Raw genomic sequence first — 26,153 nt, forward strand, 5'->3', positions numbered from 1 at the left:
TCCCCCCACCCCCCCCCCAACAGCCACCACCAACCACCGGCGCCGCGCAGCGCCCCCCGTGGCCGGGAGCGGAGCCGCAGCCCGGGCCCCGCACAGCGCCCCCCGCGCTCTGGAGCGGGACGGCAGCTCCGGGCCCCTCGCAGCGCTCCGCCCCAACCTCCCCCGGGCCTGCAGTGCCCCCTGCGGCAGGGAGGGGAATTGCAGTTTAGGCGGGGGTAGGGAAGTGGGCGGGCCCTTCAGTCTTCCTTGGTACCATCCTGGTCCCAACCTTCCTTCTGGGGGGTCCCATATGTGAGAAGGCTGTAGCTTACCCGCCTCGGACACCCAAGACTTTTACTGGGGTAGGGGGCTTGAGGGGCAAGGTACCTAGAGGTAGCGTTTTGAGCTCAGCAGTTAGCACCGCAATAACTATTCATTTCCTATCCTGAAAATATGCCCTATCAGTCCTGTCATTATCTTTTAGAAAACTCTCCCCACTGGTCCCTGGGACACATTGTCTTCTCACTGGCCCATAACATGGTACCATCCTATTCTATACTACTAGTACTTCATAGGTTCCTTTCCATTGACCAATGTGTTACATCCACTGGATGTTGTACTACCACTCTTTACACTGGGTGAAGGCCAATGTGTTTCCAACATCTTGGTATTTTTACTTAAACCAATGGAACTTCTTCCCTTTCCAAGTCTGCCAATGTTATTCAGTACAGGTGTTTCTCAATTCAACTTTTAGGGGAATTGGAAAGAGATCAGCAATAAAGAGATTCTCTTTGGCTCAACAACACTTCATCTTACCATGGAAGTAGTGGCGTTGGGGGCCAAAAAAAAAAAACAACCCCAACCACTCCTATCTCAATTCATTTAATACAGGTGTGGGAGATTGATAGTTCCTGTTAGAAAAGGGATTGTAGAGAAGGGGAGATACCGAATTTTTTGCCTAGATTGTCATTCACACCAGGCACTGGGAAACCTCAATCATTAAAACATGAACATTGGTGGGGTACCTGGGTGGCTCAGCCTGTTAAGCATTCGACTTTGGCTCAGGTCATGATCTCACAGCTGGTGAGTTTGAGCCCTGCGTCAGGCTCTGACTGACAGCTTGAAGCCTGGAGCCTGCTTCGGATTCTGTCTTCCTCTCTTTCTCTGCCCCTCCCCCGCTTGCACACACTCTCAAATACACACACTCAAAAATAAACATTAAAAAAATCCATTAACATTGGTAATATCAGAGACTAGCACGGGTTCTATAGCTTTATAGATGCAGACTGAGTACATATGGAAGTAGATACAAACCAGAAATCATGGATTGTTACCCTCAAAGCGGCCATTTCTTTCAATGATCTGCTCTACAGACAGAAAGAGCAGTAGCTGGTTCTAAGACTTAAGTGCTTACCCAGTTATCTCCTGACTATATCTTTTCTTTACCCTAGACATACTTTCCTTGCAAAGGTTGGGGTCTGCACTGGGGATCGGGGAGCAACTACTGACTTTTCTAAAAGTACAAAACCACTAGAGGAAGTCATTCTAGAACTAACCTTGTGGAACGCCAAGGAAACATTTCCTTGGACTTTTTCTCTTCCTATTCCTTAGAACCTCCACCTCCCATAAGCCAACCTGAGTCCTGAATCAGAATGCTTTCCTGGGCCAAAAGACACCTCTTAAAGCACATGGCCCACAAATTGTAGTTGGTAATAGAACCAGGGTGAATCCCTAAGACCTACCTGCTTTGCAGGATTCCTACCAAAATTCACTGTTGAGACTTTCTCCCATAAGGAGCTCTAATTACAGCCCCAGTGTCTAAAGCTGGATTCTCACAGCACCGGAGACAGAAATATGCCTAAGCTCAGGGATGGGAAGGCAAAGATGAGAAATTCATTCAACAAACATAGTAGGCACTTTTCATGTGCTATTAACTTTTCAACATGCCGGGGACACAACACTGAACAGACCCCTTGTGTTCTCATGGAGTTCTTCCTTATACTAATAGGACTTCAGGAAGAGAAAATGAAATCACACTTCGCTTCACAGAAAATAAACAGAAAAATCTAACAACAACAACAACAACAAATGAACAGGAAAGAAAAAAAAGTCATTTGAGATGCTCAAACTTGACCCTTGCTCAAACGGTAGGTGAAATGAAACAGCAGCAGTGTTAAGTAAGGAAAAAACTTATAATACTGAGACTTCTTTAACCACATGCCAAAGCCCCACCCTCCTCAAAGCCTCTTCTTGGTTTCTGAGGCAGGTGACAACCCTCACTATTTATGGAGTGTATTTTCATCCCCTCAAAGGTTCCTGCTCCAGGTTATCAAGCCAATCCTGTCCTCTTGCACACTTCATTGGTATTCAATGATGAGTGCCACAAATCTGAAGCAGGAAACTGGGACGGAGGCTAAGCAACTTGACTCTTCTTGCTGCCTGGCAAGTCAGCACCACAACTGGTAAAGAAAGGCTACTCCTTAGGGACAGAGGCTCCTGCCTGGATCTCTAAGCAACTACATTTTACCCAAACTGCAAGAATGCTAACACAGGGAAAAGGGTGGAATAGAAATGTCTAAAGAGAGTGAGCCACACACCTTCCCTGAGCACATGAACATCCCAAACTAAATCATTATGGAAAATACCAACTTCTGGGGCAAAAGAGAAGCTCTGCTGTTAGGATAATTTTCCAAAAGCATTATTTTTAGAATGGAGTAATTGCCTAGGTCTTTGGAATCTGAATTCTCAAGACTAAAACCTCCATCTCTCCAGGGCATAAGATGTAAAAACTCTTAAAAAAGAAAAAGATTCCTGGTCAAGTCTCTCAAACTGCTTTCTTCCCACTTCCTAAAGACTACAAATCAGTCTAGACAAGTTCCTTACTGGACTATCAAGCATTTCTCAGGGAGCTAGAATGTATTAGTACTTGACTTCAACTTATTGGAAGACTGACCATAGGGTAGAGGAGATAGTTACCACTATCAGGGAAACAAAGACCAATCAGACTGCCAAAAATAACCAAGGCCTTATCACAAGCTGGGCCACAGGATATTAATGCTGTGGCTGCAAAAGGCCTAGGACCAGATACTGCCCTCGAGGGGCGAAGGCCCAGCCATGTTTTAGAGCAAGGGACTGTTAGAGTTAGATGGCCTTCTCCCTGCTTCCTCCTTGCTTTTCTTTGTGGAGAAGGGAAGAAGACACTGTAGTACACAAGATTGCTTGGGAAAATGAATTATTCTAATAAAACTTTATTTTTTCAAACACAGCCACAGAGGCAGGACCTCATGTTTAACACACACAGACTTATGGATTTTTTTAATATAAAACAAAGTTTACGAAAAAATTTTTTTCCACTTTTTGTATTTGTAATCCCATTAGCACAGGGACTTTGGCAGCAGGTGGGAGTGAAGGGCAGCTGGAGCTGCCACTGGGCAGTCACCGGGCACAGGAGGAGAGCACCAGCCTGGGAGTGGCTTCACTCACACACGCAGGAATACTCACCTACTGGTCAGCCACACCACACACACAACACAGATGCAGATGTCTACCCAGCGTCAACCACAGCCCTGTATAGGTGTGCTCCACTCTGGGTAAGCCCAATATGTGAAAATCCAAATAGTCAAAACAGCTAAAGTAGAGGGAGGTTGCTTGCTTTACAAAAGAAGCAATCACACAGGCTGCTTTTTAATGGTCGGCAGTCCAAATGCATTGCAAAATAGCATTTGGCTTATACAGAACTTTTGGAACAGATCTACTGTGTAAAGCAAAATGAACCACTTCTTGAAAAGGCTTGTCCCAGGGTCATGGGTGCTCGGATTGGGAAGCAAGATGACAGTTTCAACTAATTTAACTTTCCAGATCTTAATGTAATAGAATTCAAATATGATTATCTGTAGACCTTCTCCCCTAAGGATGGCACCCTGGGGCTTTGGGGAAGCCAGGATAGAGGCAGAATCACTGCCCTCACTTCTTGAGCTTAGGGCTTACAGAGACACCACTGGTCTTGCTAGTGGCCTATTGGAAGCTGGCATAGCCAATATGCAGCAGAGAGCCCAGGCATAAGGATGCGCCAGGAGGAAAAGAAGCTGGCACCAGGGAAATTATGGCCTAAAGAAGAAGAGCCAAGGGAGGGATGAAACCAAGGATGGGCAACTACTGGGCTCACAGTTTCCCTGGATTCTCCAGAGAGCCTTTCTCAGGCCCCTACAGACTTGGTAGCTCACTGGTAATACATGGTAACCAGCAGGAGAAGGGGAAGAGCCCTGGAAGGGTAGAACCTTTGAGGGCCAGAGCCTCAAGAAGAAATGGCCACCTCCCCTGGAGTGGAGGTGAGAGGGCTGCAGCGTCAGTGATGTTCCTATGTGACATGTGGGAAACCAAGAAAATGACAGGTTCAATCCCATGAGGAAGAAACCATGTGGACTTTGGTCTTCTCCCCTTACCATGAGGAACTGGGTCCTAAGACACCCTGGAAATCCAAGAGAATGCCATTCCTCCAATAAACAAGAAGGGCAGGTCCAATTCAGTCGTGCCGGGTCTAACCAAAGCCGCCGGACAAAGCCTAACAAGCTATTTGGCGGCTGCTTCAGTATATCTTCACTGGTGCCAGCCCTACCAAGGGTCCTACAGTCGTTAAACCCATCCCTGCAGCCACTGGGACCTGCTGCCCTGGCTTAAGTTATGGGCGAGAAACAAAAAAAGGAAATTCAATCCAACAACAACAACAAATTCCCAGCTGCTTCTCACAGCCTTTGCTTTACACAACCTCAGCCAACCCCTTAGTGAGCCCCAACCTCCCTGAGGTCTCTCAGGTCCAATTAGAGGCAAATAAACATTTCTAGGCAGGAATGGAAGACAAGCAAACTAGTAAATGCTGACATCCCCTTCCTCTTTGTCAAGCAGGTCTGAAAAGAGGTTAGACCTGGATCTAATGACAACAGGTTTCCCTATAGTCTGTTTCCAAAAGATAGTGCTGGAACGAGCTTACCCATGCTTACTGGGGACTGAATGCCACTTCTGCTGCAGGTTGGCCTTAGATGATGAGGGCCAACACAGGGCCTTTCCTCCTTGTTCTTGACCCTCGAAGCTCAGAATGTGAGGGGAAAAAATCCCATCAGTAGAGAGGGAAAGAGAAAAATGGAGCCATTCAACCATGCCTCAGTTGTCCACAGGTGCTTACATCTACTTAGAGAAAGAGGCAGGTTGTACATAGCCTAGACAATCTGATAAGAAAAAAAGGCCAGCTCAGAATCAACATAGAGAGCCCTCTCCAGCCCTAATATTAGACCTAACTAAGGAAGGGGACGGGTCTAAGACAAAGACCATTAGCCAAGGTCACAGCACTTAAAAGACCCTGCCATCCCCCAAAAGAGAGTCCTTTGCAGAGCCAACAGTGCTTATGGATTATCAGCTCTGAAACCAAGCTACTTAGAAAAAAGAAAAACTTGGTGCCCTCCTCTTGACTCCTTGAATAAGCCTGCTATCCCGTGCAAACTCAAGATCCTGGGGGTATCATGATGCTCTGCTGTTATGGAGCAACTGCCTTCCTTCCCTAAGGCTACGCAAACACACCTTTCCCCAAGTACACTCCCACGCACGCGCACACTCTCACACAATTTCTCCAAGGAGGCTGAATGAACCCCCCACCCTGGCCAAATTCTAAGACACAAGTGCCCTTTGAAGCAAAGGGGCTAGTGAAATTCCCCGAGCTGGGGTCAGCAGACCCCTTCCTTCCCTGCCCATTGCTTTTTCGGTGGCAGGGATACTCACACTCAGGGCCGCCATGGGAAGGGTCTGCTCTGGGGCTGTCCCTCCCGCCACCAGCTCCGTTTATCTTGTCCCGGCCAGTCTGTTGGCATGGTCGAGCTTCCTGGAGCGAGAAGATTTCCGGCTGCCCTGAGTCGGAGCCCTCCACTCACCCCCATTCCCAGGCTCGGCCCCTGGCCTTGGGGCCTTGACACTTGTTAGTAGCCATAGAGAATCAGTCTGTGTGGCCCCAGGAAGTAGCCTCTCAGTTTTAGTTCTCCTCAATTAGATTCAAGTCCAGGTCCCCAAAGTCCTGCTGGCACAGTGTCCGCTTTCTCAGTGCCTGCCGCCCCCACCGCACGGCCCCCTCCTCCTCCTCTTCGCTTTCACTGAGCACCTGGGAGGAACCCCCAATGGGGCTGCAGGAAGCAGAGAGGGGTGGGGGGCTACAGGCCATGAACCACGGTGGAGAGATGCTGCTGCCTTCCCGGGCTGTTTCTTGGAGACAGAGACCTCCTGAGTATGGTTTCTGTCAAACAAACAACAAAATTAAGAATGCAGAAAGATATCAACTCCCACAGAACCCTGGTCCAAGCTATATTTCAAAGTATCCCTCTTGGTTACCCCTACAGGTATGAGTCCTAGGCATGACGTGGGTGAACTCCCTGGTAACATTTAGAAAATTTAGTATGCAGGCACAGTTCTTTGAGCAAAGAGCCCATAGTTTCTGTTGAGTTCAAGATTAAGAGCTCACTTACAAGCTTCATGTGGGCAAGAATCTTATCTGGGTGTCTCACAACAATATTGCAAGTGCCTAGTCACAGCCCAGTACATAGCAGGTATTCAGTAACATTTGCTGACTGGTTGGAGGAATGACTCTGAATAAGTAAATTCTCAAAGGGGTTTGTGACCCAATGGACTAGTAGGAAGAGTGTGAAAAAAGTGGACAAGTGCATATAATAGCTGCACTCACACTGGGAAGTCAAAATTCATTTGCTGAACAGATGAATAAGGCAGCAACCCGTTTTGCTGAAGCCCTCACACACCCAGCGGAAGCACTGACGGAGAGTGGCAAAATCAGTCTAGAGGTCAAGAAAGGGTAGGGCACTGATGATGTGACTTTTGAGGCTTATGCATCCTCAGAAGAGGAGGGAAAGCACCTTTAGCAGAACAATCAGGAATCCCTATTGGAAGATTTACCATGGGTCTGCCCTCAATTTCTCTAGAACCTCCAGGCCCAAGGAGTTACACACGACATGGGACACTGAGTCCTAAAGTAGGTACAGTCCCGGACAACTAGGATGGTGAATCACACTAGCAGAAGCTCAGACAGAAAAGAACCTGTCAGGAGTGCATGGAACTAGGGGACACTTCGAAGTAAAAATGGAACAGAGTCTCCCTCCTCCCAACCAAGTTTCCCTAGTCCTGCTGGTCCCACCTGATTCATCTTGTCAAAGTCTAAAGAAGGCCGCAGCCGCCGGGGGTCCTCCTCATGGCGCCGTTTGACTCCAGCTTTGCGAGCATCCAGATCACAGGGTTGTGAGCGGCTTCGGGGAAGATTGCGGAGGCCTCGAGGTCGCCAGGGCAGCTCTGGGGAGGATGCAGGGGAGCTCCGGGCAGAGGGCAAGAAGCGGCTTGCCTGCGGGCCCAGGCTAGGTGACAAGGAGAAGCGACGCTGGGGTGGGCAAGGTGACAGGGACTCAGCATCACTCTCCCAGGAGACACTCTGGGGGGAGGTGGCACAGGGTCGAGAGGAATCTTGGGCCAGAGCCAGGCTGAAGAAAGGGGGACTGTAGGGTCTGTGGGCCGGGGCACATTGAGAAGAGGCACTGGGAGCTTGGAGGAACCTGAGGCTGGAGACCCGCTTTGGGGGGCTCTGGTGAGGCACCTGCGGCCCACCCCCTCCACCACTGCCCCGGTGCTTGATGGGAGTCCACAGCTTGGAGGGGGCGGGCCGCCACACCGGCTGCCAGCGAGACAGGTCCACGGGCACTGAGAGTGAGCGGCAGTGCCTCTTGGATGGAGGGGCAGGGGGCACAGGAAGCTTCTCTGGATCTGGGGGCTCAGGGCTTAGGACTTGGGAGAGGGGCTGCTCCTGTGGGGAACTTCCCGGGCTAGGTGGTCTGAGGTGCAGGCTCAAGCCCGAGGGGTGGTAGCTGAGGTTGAGGCTGTCCTGGAACTCAGTACAGGAACAGTGGGGCAGACCCCTCCAGGAAGCACCTTCTGGAAAGCATTCATAATAAAAATAGTATTAATGAAAGCTAATATATTTTTAAGAGCTTACTATATGCCACAAAATATAATGAGCACTTTATGTGAGGTTTCCCCAAACCTCAGGAGGTAGGTACTATTATCCCCATTTCACAGATGAGAGAAGTCCAGTAACCTGTCCTAGGTCATGTAGGAATGAAATGATCAAAGGAGGATTCAAATCCAGGTCTGTGTGATGCTAAGGCTAGGTCTCTTACCACTAGACTATACTGCCTCCATTATGAGGAACCACCTAAAATTAAAAATAGTCTCAAATACTGCGTATCACTCCCTCTCAAAGGCACAAACAGTCAAGAGAAAAAAAAGCATGTGTGCCCTGCTCATACTTCACTCCACCTAGCCTTACTCTGCTTCCATACCTACCAGCCCCAGGTTGTAAAAAGCAGGCCCATGCTCTTCTTTAATCTTTCTCCTTCCTACATGTCACCAGCACCCAGACAAGAGTTAGGGCTGCCAAGGATTAAGAGGCAATCGAGCAGGTAAGAGATCATTTTTATTCCTAGAGAGGGCAAACAGAGTGGGGAAGGCCTTTGATGATGGAACCCAGGCTTGGGAAACCCTAAGACTATTCATGTTCCTTTGTTGTCTAGCCACCCACAAAGAAATGCTCCAATTAACACACTGATACCAAAAGATCTAGCTAGAGTGTAGTTAACTAAAAAAATAGAAAGTGCCAAATAATATATATAGTATGCAACCTTTTGCAGGAATAAAAAGTACACATTTATATTTGCTTCTATTTGTATAAAGAAACTCTAGTTGGATAGACAAAGTAATAACACGAGCTGCTTTTGGGGAGGTGGCGGGAGCTAGATGGAGAAGGGAGACTTTTTTCAATATATTTGTTATTCACAAAAATTTTTTTTGAGGGGTGCCCGGATGGCTCAGTTGGTTGAGTGTCCGACTTCGGCTCAGGTCATGACCTCGTGGTTCATGAGTTCGAGCCCCGCGTTGGGCTTTGTGCTGACAGCTCAGAGCCTGGAGCCTGCTTCGGATTCTGTGTCTCCCTCTCTCTCTGTTCCTCCCCAGCTCACACTCTGTCTCTCTCAAAAATAAATAAAGATTAAAAAAATTTTTTTTTTTAGTGTGTGTGCGAGAAGGGCAGAGGGAGTAGGAGAGAGAGGATCTTAAGCGAGCTCCAATGAGGGGCACGACCCTGAGATCATGACCTGAGCTGAAATCAAGAGTGGAACACTTAACCGACTGAGCCACCCAAGTGCCCCTTTAAATTTTTTGAACCACATGAATGTATTACCTATTTAAAAAAAAAATCAGATTATAAAAGTCCTGTCAAGGCTAGAATAAGAGCAAACTAAACAAATAACCTCCATGCAGGTGCAGGAAAATGGAGAGAAGTGTGAATCTCAGCAGGTGACCCTGGCAAGAAAGTTGTGGAGATAGACTAGCTAGCCCTGGTCACTGGAAACCAATGAAAGAAAGGTGTAGATACACACAGACACACATACAAAGCCTTACCAGACACAAGTTGGAAAGGGTTCCCACAGTTGGAGATGTCTGCATGATCAGGCAGAGGCTAAGAGAGAGAGAGGATATCCATCATGATTCAGGCTCAGGACACATATTTCCAGGAAGCCCTTTTCAGCTTACCCCTGTAATTCATGGGCTATAGAGATGTTAGGGACTCCTAAATGTTCTCTTCTTGTTGTCTTCCCAAAGTTAGTGAGTAAAATAATCCACATCTTCCAACATCTCATACCCTTCTCCACCCAAGTTTTGGTGTCCCTTCTCTATCAGTGGAAAAATACCTGCCCCCTTCCTTTTGGGCTGGGTTTTGAGCCTTTAGTAGGCTCTTCCAGTACAAGTACCATGACTCATACGGCACAGGACATGGGTAAAGTAGTAGCAACAAACAGCCTCAGAAAAAAGGGGGAGGGGATGGTAGAGAAGCAGGAAGACTGGTCTTTTACCAGACTGATGCTGAAGCGTGTGCATTTCAGCTCATCCAGAGTCTGCTTCTGTAGCTGCTCAGTGATCAGGGTTATCATGATTCTCCCCAGGATATGACTTGCACACTTTGGAGCAAATGATGGATGTCTTCCCTGTTGTTCTTCCAGACCTCACTCGTGAGCCGTCTTCTGCCACTGCAGCACCATTCTAGCACCATTGGGACTCCCCTCTCCAGTCATGCCTGCTGAGTCTGCCAATTACAGAGGGACCAGCCCCAAGTGATATTAGAGATGTACCTGGCCCAAAGGTGGAAAATGCATGGCACACATACCACAGCATCCCTATGCCAGGCCTCTGGCAGACATCATTAATTGATCACAGCTCTTTCCTGCTAAGCCTAAACACAGCCTCAGAAACATTCTGAACGTGGCACTCCAGTTAACCAGTAAAATTAACTGGAGTTAGCAAGCAAGTTGAAACCTATTTGCCACTCCTAACCTGGTTCATGCTCTGTTCTGTCTACCCAGACTACCGGTACCGCTTAAAAAACAGCTCAAGTGAGAGACAACACCCAAATGGTTACTTCCATCCTGATTACCCCAATATTTTCTTTTATCCTCTAATCAGAAACAGAGAGATACATTTTTCCTAAACCACACAAATAGTAATAGGGAACAGGGTGGAGCACTGGTTGTAGGAATGACTTTTTCCTTTAGACCAATCAGAGTGAACAAGGTTTCATGTTCTCCCTTAGCCTGAATGTATATTGTGTTATATTGTTTTCTAACAGATACTGTATACATTCTCTTACAAAGCTAAGAAGACAGAAATGGAACCAGGATTATTCCACTTACATTTCAACTCTATAGATGTTAACAACTGTATGACTTCATTCAACTAAGTTTTTAGCCTGATCTGACTCAAGACCATGGATACAATTAACTGAGACTCCTTCTCATGGTCAATTTCAGTAGAAGCAAACTAATTCTATCAAAGAACAGGCTTCCAGCCTACACAATTGCCTGAGGGGCCTTGCTCAATGGAGGAGAGGAGGTTAACCTAGTATTTCCATATGGTTCTGCCTATTCCCAGAAATGACCAGCAGGCAGACAGCTCATCAGAGGGTGTATATAGCATTCTCTAGTAGATAAAACAAACATTCAAGAAATCTAAATCTTGCTCCAATTTGCTGTGACAGTTCTGGGAAGTCACTTGACTTTTCTTGGCCTTAGTTAACCTGTATATAAAATGGGCACAATAAATATGTCTTAACCTGTCACAGGTACCATATAACATGAAATACCAAAATGTAAAAAGCATACAATCTAGCCTGTACAAATCAAGACTCCACAAAGACTGCTGTTTCTCAAACCCTCCTGTTTGTTGCTCTACACAGGCTAAGAATGCCACAAGTGATGATATTAAGCTGAAGAAGGCAATTGGGTTTATCTATTTGGCTGGACGCCACCTTTCCTCATCTGCACACCTAGGGAAGCCCAAAACGGCTCTTCTGTGACCTTGGAGGCAGATCACTTTCTACTTTTGCAAAAAAAAGAGGGAGTCATCTTGACCCCATCCCCACCTCAGAGAGAGGTAGGTAAGGAAAAGCAAAGAAATACATGTGGATGTATGTGGAGTTTTTTTGGAAGAAAGGTCTGGGAGAAGTCAATCATCATTACAAATAACTATCATTTTCACGCATAATTATCACCACCCTGAACGAAGTTCCAGCTTCCCGAGAGCTCCCTTCAGCAGCTTCTATGTTCTTGGGGGAAAAGCTAAAGCTTCTTTTCTGCTCTTGGTTTCTTAACTCTGCCCCCAAAAGATCAACTAGAGAGGGAACCTAACTGAAGGCTTTTACCCCACAGATCACAGGCCTCAGACTGACCAGCCATGAAGAGCAGGGAGTGAAGCAAACTCTTTCAAGCTTTTCATGAGGCATTTGGCCAAACAGCAAACTCCCAGCCCTCTCTGGGATCAAGTGAAGAGAGTGATTTTGTGTTTTTCTGCATTTTAATTGTTGGGATGTGGCCACACACGGCGGTAATTGGAACAATGCAACTACCACCACGCAACTGATACTCTCAGCCTGAGTTTCCTAAAACAGGCCAGCCTGAGAGGGGGAACAGAACGGAAGCCATAAGGAATCAAACCAGGACACAAAAGAAGGCAAACCAGCTCCGCGAGGGGCCTCCTCTTTCTCAGGCAGGCATAGAAAAAAGTGTAAGAAACCCTCTCTTGCCGCCTTCCTTCCCCTTCCATTTTGTTTATCTGAGGGGCAAAGACAGCCCTGAACCTTCACTAAACAAGTTAAAACTTCTCAGCTTAACAACTGGCACAGGGCTCAGCCCTTCACAGAGCAGCAGGCCGCTAGGCCCTCCCCACGACCCCACCAGGCCCAACTCTCAATCCAGGCTTTCCTTCCACCATCAGCCCCCTAACATAAAGACTGGACCCCCATCCCATCTCTTATTGGATGGCAGTAACCCCTGACATTCGGGTTTCAGGGATGCTGAGGTTGTGATGAAAACTGAAGAACCTAGGATCTAGTCAGGCGAAGGGGTAAGAGAGTCACAAATCCCCTGGGGACCTTCCCCCCCACCCCACCCCCAGGTCCCAGGCCCACACCTCTGGGGGAGACTGAAGAAAAACATGAGGAAGGCAGGGAGGTGCATGAACATTTAAGTGAGGATCTGACTGTTCCTTCTTCCATATGGCTCTGGCGGGGATAGGGGTGACAAGTGGGGAGCACCCCTCCCCCCCCCCCGATGAAGAAGCAAAAGGCTAGGCCCCCCTCCAGTCTTCAACCTCTCCCTCGGTTGCCCTGCCTGTCCCTGCGGGGTGGGGCATGGGGCGTCCGCTGGCCCCTAGGGGGGCACAAGGGCTCGCTCAGGGGGGCTGTCGTTCGCCTCCTCCCATATCAGCTTCCATCACCTGGCCGCGGGAAGCGAACTCAGGACGCTAGGGATGAAGAGGGTCTGGGACTTAGCACTCCGCCAACCCCTCCCCCACCGGGTCCCGTGCTCTCCCCGCGGAGGCGTCCAGAGAGGCCGTGCGGCGCTCGCGGCCGGGCTGGGGGAAGGGAAAGAGGGAAGGAGGGAGGGACGGCCGAGGTGCCCGCCCCGAGGGCCCAGCGCCACCTGCCCTCGCCACCTACCGCGGCTCCTCCAGCTCCCAGGGCCGCGGCCGGAGCAGCTCTGAGCGCTCCGTTCGCCCCACGGTGCCCTTAAAAGGCGCCGGCGCGAACCAAAGGGCCCCTAAGGAGAGTAGGGAGATCGCTCTGGTTCGCGGAATCCTCCTGAACCGCCCGCGGAGGCTCGAGCCTTGCGCCGTTTCTCTCCCAAAGTCTATTTTGGAAAGTACTGTCGGGAATGAGACAGGTTCTTTGATTTAGGGATGAAGGTGATTTCCTCACCATCGAGTCACCCCCTCCAAAATACCGCAGAAGGTGGACGGACCCAGTTGGCGGCACATCTCGAAACCCGCGGGGGAGGCCGTGTTGGACGAAGGTAAACAAAGCCATCCCCCTCACCCTCCATTCCAACACTGGCATAAGTACAGCCCTCTACTCGATTTGAGCCGCGTAACAGAATTAGCCGAAGTTCCTCTTACCTGCTCTCCTGTCCCGCCCTCTAGGGCTGCTTCGGAGAAGGAATCCCCCTTCCGCCAGCAGAGGACCCGTCCGCGGCGTGAAGGCTTCTGGGAAATGTAGTCCAAGAGTCGATTAGGGCCTGCTCCGAGTCCCAGGAGCCCCTCTTCAAGCTGCCGGATCGCCTCGAACCTTATAAACCCAGGACTTGCAACGGTTGCGCGGCCGTTCCAAATTGGTTTTGTAATTAGCCCTCACCCAAAACACTTTGTGAAGCTGCGGAGGGCCCAGGGCTGTCCACTACTCTTCCTTCCTCTACGCACCCCCACCCCCGAGCAGGATGAGGTAATGGGGTTGTGATTATGACATCATAGGCGGTTCAGTTGCTTGCGGGGGTGGGTTGGGGGGGAGGGAAGGAGGAGTATGGTGGTTACAGCTGGACCACTTAAGACAGGGAGGGAGGAAACAGGCAGCTGGAGAAAAGATGTTCATGTCCGTATATTTCCTCTTTAGGAACAGGATACCACCCTTTTTATTAAATCTCCACCACTACCACCACCTCCCACCTCAGCCAAAGTTTAAGTCTTTTTTCGAAAAGACTGCATGTAGACGTTAGTAGGGAAGAGGCTGAGGAACAGCTAAATGCTTCCTGACTTTCATGTAAATTTGAGTCTCAGCTATCAAAAAAGGTTTAGAAAGAAAGGCAAAAAGAAAAAGAGGCTTTAAACAATGCCTTCGTGTTGCCATCTTTTTGTACAGCAGTTTTAGATTTCTTTTTTAATCGATTGGGAAGTAGCAGTAATGCAAATAATCTTCACTATTCCAACTATTACACTATTACAACCTAGCAACAAGTCCCTTGAAAGACGTCTGTTTTCTGTAAATATTTGGTGCCCCACTCAAGTCTAGGACAGATATGTAACTGATCAGCTACAAAGTAGCACCAGTGGTGGGGATCTTCCTCACAGAGCCAGGGAAGGGAGTAGGCAGGAGCCACCAAGTCTGCAAACTGAAAAAGAAGAGTGAAGAGAAAGTGAGATTTATCAAGAAAATAGGGGTGGAGGGAAGATAGATGCACTGCATATTCCCTTGCCCTGCACATTTCCCCTTGGCAAAAGAGGGAACAAGGCCATGAAGTATAGGAGACATGGTTTCCAGTAATTACTGTTGTGGAGCACTTATTATGTACCAGACACCGTGCTACATACTTTAAAAAAGTATTCTCATTTTTGCTTAGAATCATGAAATGAGCAAATGTCTCTATTTGACAGATGAAATGGTTGGAGAGATTAAGTGCCCATCTGGTAGGCAAAGGTAATATTACAGACCAGTCCTTGATGCTTTAAAGTCTTTGGTCTTCACCACTTGATGATCCTCCTTTTTTTATTATTTATTATCCTTTTATAATTTTGTTATTTATTATCCTCCTTTTATTATTAACAATGCTTTAATAAAGTTCAATGATTGAGAATAAGAAGTTAGCATTGGCTCATATGCAAAACATTTATAAAATGAGACACTTGAAAAAAACAAACACCCAAATCCTCCATGTCAGGTTTCAGGCCTCAATTCCAAGGAAGATTATACCCCTTTCATCAAGTATAAGATAGCCCCCAGTGCAGCCCAACTTCCCTGCCATTACTAACTATAATTAAATCTCCTTTTGCCACCTTTAGTTCTCAGAGTTTTTTATTCATGTCCTATTTTTTCTTGCTGCCCCATTTTCCTTCTTTCATTCTTGGACTACTACCTTGAACCCAATGCTAATTGTCACCTCATAGGCCAGACTCCATCTCTAACAGTGCACCAGTGGGATTTAGAAGACAGGTAGAAGATAGGTGGATAGAAGACTACCTGGGCTCCCTTCTGGTCTCCATCCAGATTCGGTGAGGGTTCCAGGGCCTGGAACCAGTCATCCAAAAGGTCATCCAAAGGGGTGGAACCCATTGGCTCTAAGAGATGCTCCATCCCCTGCCTAGGAATGCAGCAGAGTCAGAGGAACATGCACCTCATTCAGACTCTCCCTTTTCAGCCATTAAAAGCTAAACCCCTGCAAAGTAAGGAGAGGTGGGGCTCAGTCCACCACTCAAACAAGAAACCAAGAATAATGCACTCACCCCTCAGCCTCCCTGCCCTGCAGAGGCTGGCTGGGGGGGTCCCAAGAATGTAGAGCTCTTCTCCACTGCCTGATTTGGGCATCCCACGAGCGACGGCTGTACCTCCTGTTCTTATTTGGTGTTTGAGGGTGAAGTCCTGGCTGTCGCTTTGCCCTGGCAATGACAGATATGTGTCAGACTCAGGTCAGGGGGAAGGGGCACAGGTCAGTTTATCACAGTGAATCAGGAGACTCATTAGGGGTTTCTTAAGAGTCAGGTAGGATCAATGCCCGCAATTCAATAGAAAAAATAAATCTTCAGTTGGGATTAAGCACCAAACTTCCTAAATTCCTAATATTCTTCTGGCAAGGGTAATTTAGATATTCCAACTCCCTCAGAAGTCAAGACAGATATAAAAGACAGTATCTGACATCCCTTTGAAATACATACTACCTCTTTACACATTTAGTTTGCATGTATGCATGGAAACTTACATGTAATTAGGCAAGTATGTTGTAATTAGTGAAGTCAGCTGGCGGTATGAGGTAAAAATGGTTGGAAAGAAAAACTTCATTAGCAAACATGGATTGAGCTTTTGAAAGTCTCATGGGCCAAGTAGGATTTGTTCCATTTGAAAAAAAAAAAAAAGTCTTGAAAATTTATTTAGGGGGCTACATTTCAGGAGACTTAGTTTTAGTAATGATGAGACTTTGTGAGAGCATTCATATTCTAATATCTTTCCATCACCCTACATTGAACCAAAGCCACTTAGCTGACATGCTTGTTGTGACCCCGCACAACTGCACTCACTTGGGGACCTGCTGCAGGAAACACTGGTAACCAGGTGTGCGCTTGCCATAATCTATCTGTTTTTGCCGCCGCTGTAGAACAACTTCATCTGTCTCTACCTCCCACCTGCAGGGGAAGTATACAATGGTCCCATGAAGTGTGATTATGGTTTTCAAACTAAAAACCAGCTCATCCCACACACACTCCCTTAACCCCTAGTCTGTTTTTCAAACTCACCTAGCATGGCAGGGCTCTGTGCTGACTCCCACACTCACCATCTCAATCCCAGAGAACAAAGACTCTTCACATACCTCCTTTCTGGGGAAGCAGATTCTCCATATGAAAAGGGTATTAGGATAAAACCCAGCTGACTATGCTGTACTTCTTAGCAACTACCACCACCAAGATGTGGACACCAGATAAAGGTTGTGTTTGTGGCTGAACTGTTGCATTGCTGATTTGTTTCTCAGAATGTGATTTGCAAACCATCAGCATGAGTAGCGCCTTGATAATTCCTAGGCCCCACTCTCTACTTATTGATTCATCATTTTAAAGAGCCTGCATTCAAAGAGCTTCCAAGTTATTTTGAATATTTTTTTTTGTGTGTAGAAAATTTCAAAAATAGAGAAGAGCATGCCATAATGTTTTGCTACTCAAAGTATGGTCTCAGGACAAGCTGCATCAGCATCAGCTGGGAGCTTGTTAGAAATGCAGAATCTTGGACCCCAACCCAGACCTACTGAATCAGAACCTGCATTTTAACAAGATCCCCAGATGATTAAACTTTGACAGTAGTGATATAATGTACCCCCAGTTACCCATTGCTTAATACTCATGGCAAATCTTGTTTCGTCTATACCCACCACCCACCATCTATACCCACCACCACTCCCGCAGGATTATTCAAATCCCCAACATTAAGAATAAATTCTTAGTATCACCTATCAATGTTCAAATTTCCATAAACGGCCAAAGCTTGGGATCCTTTGGACTGTGATAAGGATTATACCAAGAGATGATTTAATTCCCCTGTTTTCCTTGAAAAGGAATTTCCTTTATCCTGCATAACCTAGAGTCTCAGAGATGCTGAGCTCTAAAAGGAACTCGAAACAATGAAAGCTATTGGAAGGGGTCAATACATAAATGCAGCATAAATACACACACCTGTCTCGCCTCAACATCTGCCATACCGGTGGCAAATGCTCCATCTCCAATGGAAGGCAAGAAAAACGAAGATGAAAAGGCCCAAGTAACGACACAAGAAAGAAGCAAGGGGAAAGAAAAGTTTAAAACACCCTGTCACCCAAACAACTCTCCCCAGGTATTATCTTAAAGAGCAGTACTCGCTACCGAAGTCCAGTTTAAATCTCCCGGGGTTGGAGGGGCTAAGGGAATAGAGTGCTCAGGAAGGGTGTGGAGATTGGCCAGAGGGAGAGCCAATGGTGTGCCAGGCACCCGGGGGGGGCGGGGCTTACCTAGCGGTTTACTGAACCCTGACCAATCGGCATCCTGCTCTGGCTGAGGGGCGGGGCAAATTGTGTTCCTTCCAAAGCAAGGTCACGCCTAGTGATGTAGAGCCAAACGATTGGCCAAAAGAGTCTGGGCGCGCGCGGGCGCAGATTGGCTGACGCAGTCTTGAGGTGAATGGGATAGGTTTACTGGGGAGGCGGAAGGTTTGAATAGCCAGGCCCTGTGACTGTTGATATTCTTGCACTGTGGCTGTAACTTCGATCCTCTCGGCCTATCCAGTCTAGAAGCGGAATCGTAGTCTGGTTAATTGACTCCTTTCGTCAGATTTCCTTTAATTCTGCTCAAGTCTTCGCTTGTGACTGACTCCCCACCTTTGTTTTTCCTGAAGGTGAATCTCTGGCTCCAATCTGAGGTAAGCCGGGAACCCTCTCCACCGGTATCACGGAAACCTCAGCGTCCCCCAGGGTCCAGTGGGGGCTCTACAAACAGAACTTCAGGGGATTTAATAAGCATTATCGCGAGTTAGGAGACCCGAATTCTTTCCTGTCAGTAGTCACTAGCTGTGTGGCCCCCGAATAAGTGAAAGCCTTTTCTTTTCTTTTCTCTTCTCTTTTCTTTCTTTCTTTTTTCCTCTTTCTCTCTCTCTCTCTCTCTCTGCCTCTCTCTTTCATCCCTTTCTCCCTTTTTTCCTTCGAGAGCGGGGGGGGGGGGGGGGGGTGGGGAGGGGGGAAGGGCAGAGGGAGATGGAGAATCATAAGCAGGATCCAGGCCCAGGGCAGAGCCCTGGAGGGGCTCGATCTCACCCCCGTGAGATCATGAGATCATGGCCTGAGCTGAAATCAAGAGCCCCAAGCTTAACGGACTGAGGCATGCAGGCGCTCCTCATTCCTTTTTTTTTTTTTTTAATTTTTTTTTTTTAACGTTTATTTATTTTTGAGACAGAGAGAGACAGAGTGTGAACAGGGGAGGGGCAGAGAGAGAGGGAGACACAGAATCTGAAACAGGCTCCAGGCTCTGGGTCAGCACAGAGCCCGACGCGGGGCTCGAACTCACAGACCGTGAGATCATGACCTGAGCCGAAGTCGGACGCTTAACCGACTGAGCCACCCAGGCGCCCCTCCTCATTCCTTTTTTAATGAAGTCCTGGTTTTGGGTTGTCTGGCTGGCTTACTCAATGGAATGTGGAACTGTTCTCGCGAGTTCATGCCCCACTTTAGGTGTACAGCTTACTTAAAAAAAAAAAAAAAAAAAAAAAAAGTCCCGCGTTTGCCTCTAGATAAGTTCGGCTCCAAGAAAAAGGTCAAGGTGCTTGGGGCAAGTGGGATTCAACTTTCATGCCTAGTTGTGATCCTAGGGATGTTCTTTCTCCAGTACTGAGCCACTGGGCTGCTGCTGGGAAGGGTGGAGGAGGTTGTGAAAACTGGACAGCCTGTGAGGGACCTATGTAGATGATGTTCACCTCTTAGGTAGGTGTTATTTTTTTTTTTTCTCAGGAGGCCATGTCTGCAGAATTGATTTCATCTGCAGAAGAGGATGTACATCCTGGCTCAGGACCCAGTTTTAGGTCCAGTCAGAGGAAGATATTAAACCTGCTCTTGGAGAGAGACACTTCCTTTACCACCTGTCCAGATCTCCCTAGAACTCCAGTGAACAAACTCTTTGGCGATTCTGCAAACCTAAGTGTTTTGTCTGGGTAAATCCACCTTTTACACCTTATCTCCTTTGCTTTTCCAAATAGCCTTGGGATTTTTATTTATTTATTTTTTTAAAAGTTTATTTATGTTTGAGAGAGAGTGAGCAAGTGGGAGAAGGGCAGAGAGAGAGGGGGACAGAGGATCTGAAGCCAGCACAAGCTGATAGCAGCAAGCCTGATGTGGGGCTCGAACTCACGAGCTTTGAGATCATGAACTGACCTGAAGCTAGTTGCTCAACCGACTGAGCCACCCAGGTGCCCCAATTTATTTATTTATTTGTTTGTTTGTTTGTTTGTTTATCGTAAAAGTTTATTTATTTATTTTGATAGAGAGAAAGAGAGAGTATGAGCAGGGGAGGAGCAGAGAGAGAAAATCCCAACCAGGCTCTGTGATGTCAGTGCAGAGCCCCATGCAGGGCTGGAACTCACAAACCGTGAGATCATGAAGTGAGAGTTGGGGGCTTAACCATCTGAGCCACCCAGGCACAGCCTTGGGGTTTTTAAAAAATTATCTTGGCTCCTGCTTCAGATTCTGTGTCTCCCTCTGTCCATATCCCTCCCCCACACTCTCTCTCTCTCTCTCAAAAATAAATAAACATTTTAAAAAAAAGTGGGGAGGAGGCACTTGGGTGGCTCAGTCAGTTAAGTGTCTGACTTTGACTCAGGTCATGATCTCAAGGTTTGTGGGTGCTGACAGCTCAGAGCCTGGAGCCTGCTTCTCATTCTGTGTCTCCCTCTCTCTCTGCCCCTCTCTCTCTTTCTCAAAAATAAGTAAATATTAAAAAAACATTTTTAAACAATTATTGTGGCTCAAAGATCAGGGTTTAAGTTTTAAACCCTGCCCTTCAGTAACAGTGTGACTCTTGACCCTCAGGCTTCTTTTCTGTGACATAGAAATAATAATCTCTTCCTATCTTACTAGGATCTTGTGAGAATTAAATGATGTGATGTCTGGGAAAAGTCTTTGAAAATTCTATTGTGTTATAGGAGTTGGTATTTTTATTTGTATTAATATTAGTGTTATTATTATTGTACTTTAAATTCTGGTCACGCCATGCTCTGATGCCTCGGCTAGTTGGAGAGTTATAGACCTGAGAAGTACTAGAGACTCCAGGGAGAAATCAAATCTATGTACCCACAGTGCATAGGGCAAAAGATGTGGGGTCAAGACCCACCTCAGCCAATAATGTTTGGTCCTCAATTTAAAAAAAAATTACTTGTCTCAATATGTTGGTGAGGAGGAAATGAGATGCAAATTATTGGAGTAGAGAAAAGGTTCCTGAGGGGTGTTTCAGATGAAGAGGATAATGTGATCTTTGCCTTTCAAGGTTATTACAACTTAAAGGGAATCTTGCTGTACTATTATGTCTCAACAGAGGAACCCCAAAATGTTGCCTTGATCTTTCCAATCTTAGCAGTGGTGGGGAGATGTCTGCCAGTCAGCTTACCACTTCTGCAGACCTTGATGAAACAGGTAAGGAGAAGGGAGGTAAAGGCCTCAAGGAAAAGAACAACTTTTAAGGGAGAGAACAGGGTAGTCAGATAAAGATGGAAGGTGGTAAAATTAGGTAGAGGGGCGCCTGGGTAGCTCAGTCGGTTAAGCCCATCCGACTTCGGCTCAGGTCATGATCTCATGGTTCTTGAGTTCAAACCCCACATCGGGCTCTGTGCTGGCAGCTCAGAGCCTGGATCTTGCTTTAGATTCTGTGTCTCCCTCTCTGTCTGCCCCTCTCTTGCTCACACTCTGACCCTCTCTCTCTCTCTCTCTCTCTCTCTCTCTCTCAAATATAAATAAACATTAAAAAAAAAATTTTTTTAAAGGAGGTAAAGATCCTTGAAGTTGAAATTCTGTGGGTACCTAAGGGATTTTTGAGAATGATAAGCCAAGAAGAGAAATGTAATAACATAAATAGGAGTCATTTTGCATTTGAAAAATTTAGACAAGAAGGAATATTTTGTTAACTGATTGATGATGGGAATGAAAGTAGTAGTTAAAATGGGAAGTTTTATGCTCTAGTATAATCTCAGCAAAGGCAAAGAAACATAAAGAAATACTTTGTTAACTAATTCTTGTGGTTTTGTAGGGCCTGAGCCCAAAAGGAGTATGTTTTACTAGTCAATAATTTTTTTTAATGTTTGTTTATTTTTGAGAGGGAGAGAGAATGAGCACTCACCAGCTGGGAAAGGGCAGAGAGAGAGAGCGAGACAGAGGATCCAAAGAAAGCCCTGTGCTGACAGAAGAGAGCCTGATGTGGGACTCAAACCCACAAACTGTGAGATCATGAGCTGAGCCAAAGTCCAACACTTAACTGACTGAGCCATGCAGGTGCCCCACTAGTCGGTCTTTTTTTTTTTAAGTTTATTTTTATTTATTTTGAGACAGAGAGCAAGCAGGAGAGGGGCAGAGGGATAAGGAGACAGAGAATCCCAAGCAGGCTCCACACTGTCAGCGCAGAGCCTGACTCAGGCTCAAACTAAAAAACCATGAGATCATGACCTGGGCCTAAGTCAAGAGTTGGACACTTAACTGACTGAGCCACCAAGGCACCCCACTAGTCGGCCATTTTAGTATTTGTTCTATTTTCAGAATAAATGGTCTATTTCCTGAATGATCAGCATTATTTCCTACCCATGAAAAAAATCTCTGTTCGTTATTGTCCTGCAGTATTTCCTGCATAAATTCTTAAGTAACATATATAAATTCTTAAGTTTTCATGAACTTGTACCTTGTACCATAAAATTGGTACCTATCAGGAGCCCATGCATTCAAAACATCAGCTTTTTTTTTTTTTTTTTTTTTTTTTAATTTTTTTTTTCAACGTTTATTTATTTATTTTTGGGACAGAGAGAGACAGAGCATGAACGGGGGAGGGGCAGAGAGAGAGGGAGACACAGAATCGGAAACAGGCTCCAGGCTCCGAGCCATCAGCCCAGAGCCCGACGCGGGGCTCGAACACACGGACCGCGAGATCGTGACCTGGCTGAAGTCGGACGCCCAACCGACTGCGCCACCCAGGCGCCCCAAAACATCAGCTTTTGAAATTAATGTGGCTTACTGGCAATGAAAAAAAAATGAGAAGGAAAGACAGGATGTGTGGACAAGATTAACTCTTCACATTTGATTGCAGGCCACTTGGAATCTAAAGGACCTCAGGACATACATTTAGCTGGGATGTAAGTTCTTTTGCTAAATGAACCCCATGCTGAAGCCTTTTCAGCTCTGGCACAGGAATTTTATCCTGTGCAATCTCTGCAGTATATAGAACCTTTTCGTTTGGGTATAAGTTAGCTTGAAAGCCTCAGTCCCTCACTGGAAAGATTTTTTAAGTTGCTCAGATCTAAATAGTTCATTTTAACCATTCCATACGACCCGTATTATCTTTAAAAATGAAGGAAAGGGTATATTGCGTTTAGGCCTAGGCTGTTTCCTGCATGTGAATAGTGCAGTGTTAGAGCATCTGGATTCCAGTGGCTTACTATTTCACCAACTGTGACTCTGAAGATTTTCTTAACTTCACTGGACCTCAGTTTCTTCATTTGTAATAAATAACAGTAGACATAATACTAGTACTTTTCATAACTGCTCTTGTAAGGATGGAATTTAGCACGTATGAACTATTTTGTAATGTTTAGTATTGTTATTCATGGGGACTCTTTGTTGGACATCTTAAAATATTCAATCAGGGAATGCTCCAGGAATGAAGTTATTTCAATTCAACTCATTAACTTCTTAACCTTATTGTAAGGTTTCCATTTGACTCTTTTAATCTTTTTAGAACTTTATCCTTCTATGTTTAGGTGAATTAGGAGCTACTTTAGGACACTAGTGAGAGCATTCCATGACTGTTTTTTAATTAATTAATTAAACCTATTAGTTTTAATTATTGATTTAAATAATTAATTAGTTTTGAATTAATTAATTTATTAAGACTTTATTTTTTTTTAACAGTTTTTTTAATGTTAATTTTTGAGGGAGAGAGTGAGAGTGGGGAGGAGCAGAAAGAGAAGAAGAGAGAGCATCACAAGCAGGCTCCACACTGCCAGGGCAGAGCCTGACACGGGGTTCGATCCCACCAACCAAGGGATCATGACCTGAGCTGAGATCAAGAATCAGTTGTTTAACCGTTTAACTGACTGAGCCCACCAACCGCCCTTCCACTGGTTTTTTTTTTGTTTTTTTTTTAAATTTTTAACATTTTATTTATTTTTGCAAGACAGAGAAAGACAGAGTGTGAGCAGGGGAGGGACAGAGAGAGAGAGGGAGACACAGAATCCAAAGCAGGTTCCAGGCTCTGAGCTGTCAGCATAGAGCCTGATGCGGGGCTTGAACTCATGAACCAAGAGATCATGACCTGAGCCGAAGTCAGATACTTAATTGACTGAGCCACCCAGGCGCCCTGCCCTTCCACTGTTTTTAATAATACATGTGAAAATTTCACTTCAGATTGCTTGTAGTTTATTTGACTTGCTTTAAAAATACTAACTCATGCAAACTGGATAAAATCTTGGGAGTAGGGATAATAATTCATAAAAAATAAGTATTAGCTCCCAATAGTCAATGCTGGAAAATTAGTAAATTTGGTCTACATAAGATGTAGGACAAGCTCATCATCTTTAATGGATATCTATATATATGGTTATGAGGGCCTTATCCCCAGGATGTCACTTAACATCTTCATATTTGCCACAGAGAGCACTTTACATATTGTATGGAGACATATCAACTAGATATAGGGCTCCTAGAGTGGAAAAAAGGAAAAGTTGGGATGCCACAAGCCATTGAGGAATAACTAAACAGTATTTGGGGTTTACTGACTGGCACTTTTTTTGATCTTCAGGAATCATCACCAGCACTTTACAAAATGCAGCCCAGTGAGTAACATCTATTTCTTGGGTTTGGGTTTGTTTCTCAGGTGGTAGGCAGAGGCTTTCCACCTCACCTGTGGCTTAAGGATGCTGGGCGTTCTCAGAAAATGTTCTCTTGTAGGTACAGCTGCTTTGTAGCACTCCAAATGTTTTGGACTGTGGCAACAGGAAGAAAGATGCAGTATGTAGCTCACCCACAAATAAAGAAAATGTAAGTGTTAAATGGAAACCCAGATACATTAGTACTTTTCTCCCTGTGAGGGGAGCAACTCATCAGTATCATTATGAGACCCAGAACTGTTATCCCTCAGTATGCAGACAATCAAACTGCTTCACTATAAGGCAAAAAAATTCTTTATGGTTTGTTTTTTATCTTTAAGATTTGACCCTAGAACAGACACCTAGCTCCATGTCTTCCAGAGCAGATCATCATTATTCCTCATGTTCAGTTGATTGGTTTAAGGACAAAAATCTCTATTAGTGTAGTTTGGGAATTTAGGGCTATTTTTTTAAACGGATAATGTATATAAGTTGTTCACATACTCTCTGCATGGCTTCATGTATGGGTTTACTTAATTTCTTCTTATTTCTCCCTTAGTCAAGCTTCTTAGCCCATGTTCTGAGAAAGCCATGGGCCTTTTTGTCTGATCCTCCGGCCTTCAGTCATTTCTAAGTTGAAACTGGGCTCGACAGAGCCACCTAATCACCAAGATCGTTCTCTAACTAATCCCTTCAACGAATTCTCTTTTCTTGTTTTTTTTTTTTTATGTGTATTTATTTATTTTGAGAGACAGCGCATGCGCGAAAGAGCACAAGTAGGAGAGGAGCAGAGAGGGAGAGAGAGAGAATCCCAAGCAGAGTCCAGCCTCTGCACCAAGCCAGATACAAGGCTCGATCCCATGACCAGGAAGGAGATCATGACCCCAGCCAAAATCAAGAGTTGGACCCTTAACTATATGAGCCACCCAGGTGCCCTGAATTGTGTTTTCTAGCCATCTTTTTCTTTCCCCTGCCCGTCATCCTTTCCCCCAGGTCAGTATCTATAAAAGGTAGCTGCTGTTCTTCTTTTCTCACATTGACTAAGTTATACCCATGCTTTTGGCTGTTTTAATCAGCTTATTCTTGATTTGACACTGTCCTTGTAATCACTTTTTGGAAATCTCACCATCCCCTCCCTACTCAGGCTCCCCTTTTCCTCCCTTCCTTTGGCTTGTGACCATAAAATCAGTATCCTCCAAAGCAAATCTACATATCATACATCAAATCCAAACCATAATTTGTATTGTCAGGATATAGGATCAACCTTGATTATACTTAATGTGTTTTGTGAGGGTTATTCATGGCTTCACCTGATGAAATGTTTTTGGCAGGGCTTGCTGACACTTGTCTTCCTCCAGCCAATGTAATTTTTCTTATGCAGAAGAATAACACTTTGAAGTCCTCCGAGTGGTGGGCATCCAGGAGCCTGAAGTTTCAAAAGACACCAGGGGAGCCTTACATGTCTCCCCTTTCTCTACTGGTGAGTCACTGAACATCTTCATCAAGGGTCTGCTGAGGTGTTGTGGATTATAGGATGGCAGATCTGCATTACAACCCTTTCAATTTTTCTAAGCTGGCTTAGGTGAGAAAAGTGGTTGGAGAAGGAACTCTGGGAAAAGTAAGAGACATCCTCTGACGTTTTTATTTGTTAGAAAATTCTTAGGCCTTTAGGGGGCGCCTGGGTGGTTCAGTCGGTTAAGTGGTTAAG

General features: G+C 45.9%; 3 protein-coding genes across 11 annotated transcripts in view; 1 reads left to right on the plus strand and 2 right to left on the minus strand.

Moving 5' to 3' along the window:
• Window positions 1–3,194: 3,194 nt before the first annotated feature.
• FAM53C (family with sequence similarity 53 member C) lies at window positions 3,195–13,615 on the minus strand. 2 transcript variants are annotated; one of them, XM_060636023.3, is made up of 5 exons: window positions 13,516–13,615; window positions 9,924–10,153; window positions 9,472–9,529; window positions 7,163–7,947; window positions 3,195–6,253 (listed from the first exon to the last, which is right to left on the minus strand). In XM_060636023.3, exons 2-5 carry the CDS (start codon window positions 9,999–10,001, stop codon window positions 5,996–5,998), a joined length of 1,179 nt encoding a protein of 392 aa, XP_060492006.1. In that variant the 5' UTR covers window positions 10,002–10,153; window positions 13,516–13,615; the 3' UTR covers window positions 3,195–5,995. The 2 variants fall into 2 exon arrangements, with proteins under 2 accessions (XP_060492006.1, XP_060492005.1); XM_060636022.3 differs by lacking the exon at window positions 13,516–13,615 and adding an exon at window positions 13,061–13,394.
• Window positions 13,616–13,634: 19 nt separating this feature from the next.
• The window catches only part of CDC25C (cell division cycle 25C), a 34,232-nt gene continuing 21,713 nt past the window's right edge, over window positions 13,635–26,153 (plus strand). For 2 of the 8 annotated variants that reach the window (XM_060636018.2, XM_060636016.2), the window contains exons 1-7: window positions 18,015–18,259; window positions 19,341–19,540; window positions 20,917–21,014; window positions 22,669–22,714; window positions 24,379–24,412; window positions 24,528–24,617; window positions 25,827–25,925. In XM_060636018.2, the coding sequence (XP_060492001.2) occupies window positions 19,347–19,540; window positions 20,917–21,014; window positions 22,669–22,714; window positions 24,379–24,412; window positions 24,528–24,617; window positions 25,827–25,925 (561 nt within the window). In that variant the 5' untranslated portion in view covers window positions 18,015–18,259; window positions 19,341–19,346. Of the gene's footprint in view, window positions 13,838–18,009; window positions 18,260–19,340; window positions 19,541–20,916; window positions 21,015–22,668; window positions 22,715–24,378; window positions 24,413–24,527; window positions 24,618–25,826; window positions 25,926–26,153 lie in introns of those variants that run through there. The other 6 variants (XM_081790377.1, XM_060636019.2, XM_060636013.3 and 3 more) reach the window with 5 other exon arrangements.
• LOC132681491 (oocyte-specific histone RNA stem-loop-binding protein 2-like) lies at window positions 14,232–16,738 on the minus strand. Its single transcript, XM_060636027.2, is given in 6 exon segments — window positions 14,232–14,417; window positions 14,419–14,501; window positions 15,347–15,467; window positions 15,610–15,762; window positions 16,399–16,503; window positions 16,615–16,738. Coding segments are annotated over 6 exon segments (591 nt in total). The 5' UTR covers window positions 16,656–16,738; the 3' UTR covers window positions 14,232–14,329.

The sequence above is a fragment of the Panthera onca genome, chromosome A1 (genome assembly GCF_046562875.1).
Source record: "Panthera onca isolate mPanOnc1 chromosome A1, mPanOnc1 haplotype 2, whole genome shotgun sequence".
Lineage (NCBI taxonomy): Eukaryota > Metazoa > Chordata > Mammalia > Carnivora > Felidae > Panthera > Panthera onca.

Coding starts and splice junctions, on each gene's coding strand:
- FAM53C (XM_060636023.3), bottom strand. CDS start 10,001: ATGATAACCCTGATCACTGAGCAGCTACAGAAGCAGACTCTGGATGAG. Junction 7,948..9,471: donor CCCTTTCCAACTTGTGTCTG/GTAAGGCTTTGT, acceptor AATGCTTTCCAG/AAGGTGCTTCCTGGAGGGGT. Junction 6,254..7,162: donor ACTTTGACAAGATGAATCAG/GTGGGACCAGCA, acceptor TTTGTTTGACAG/AAACCATACTCAGGAGGTCT.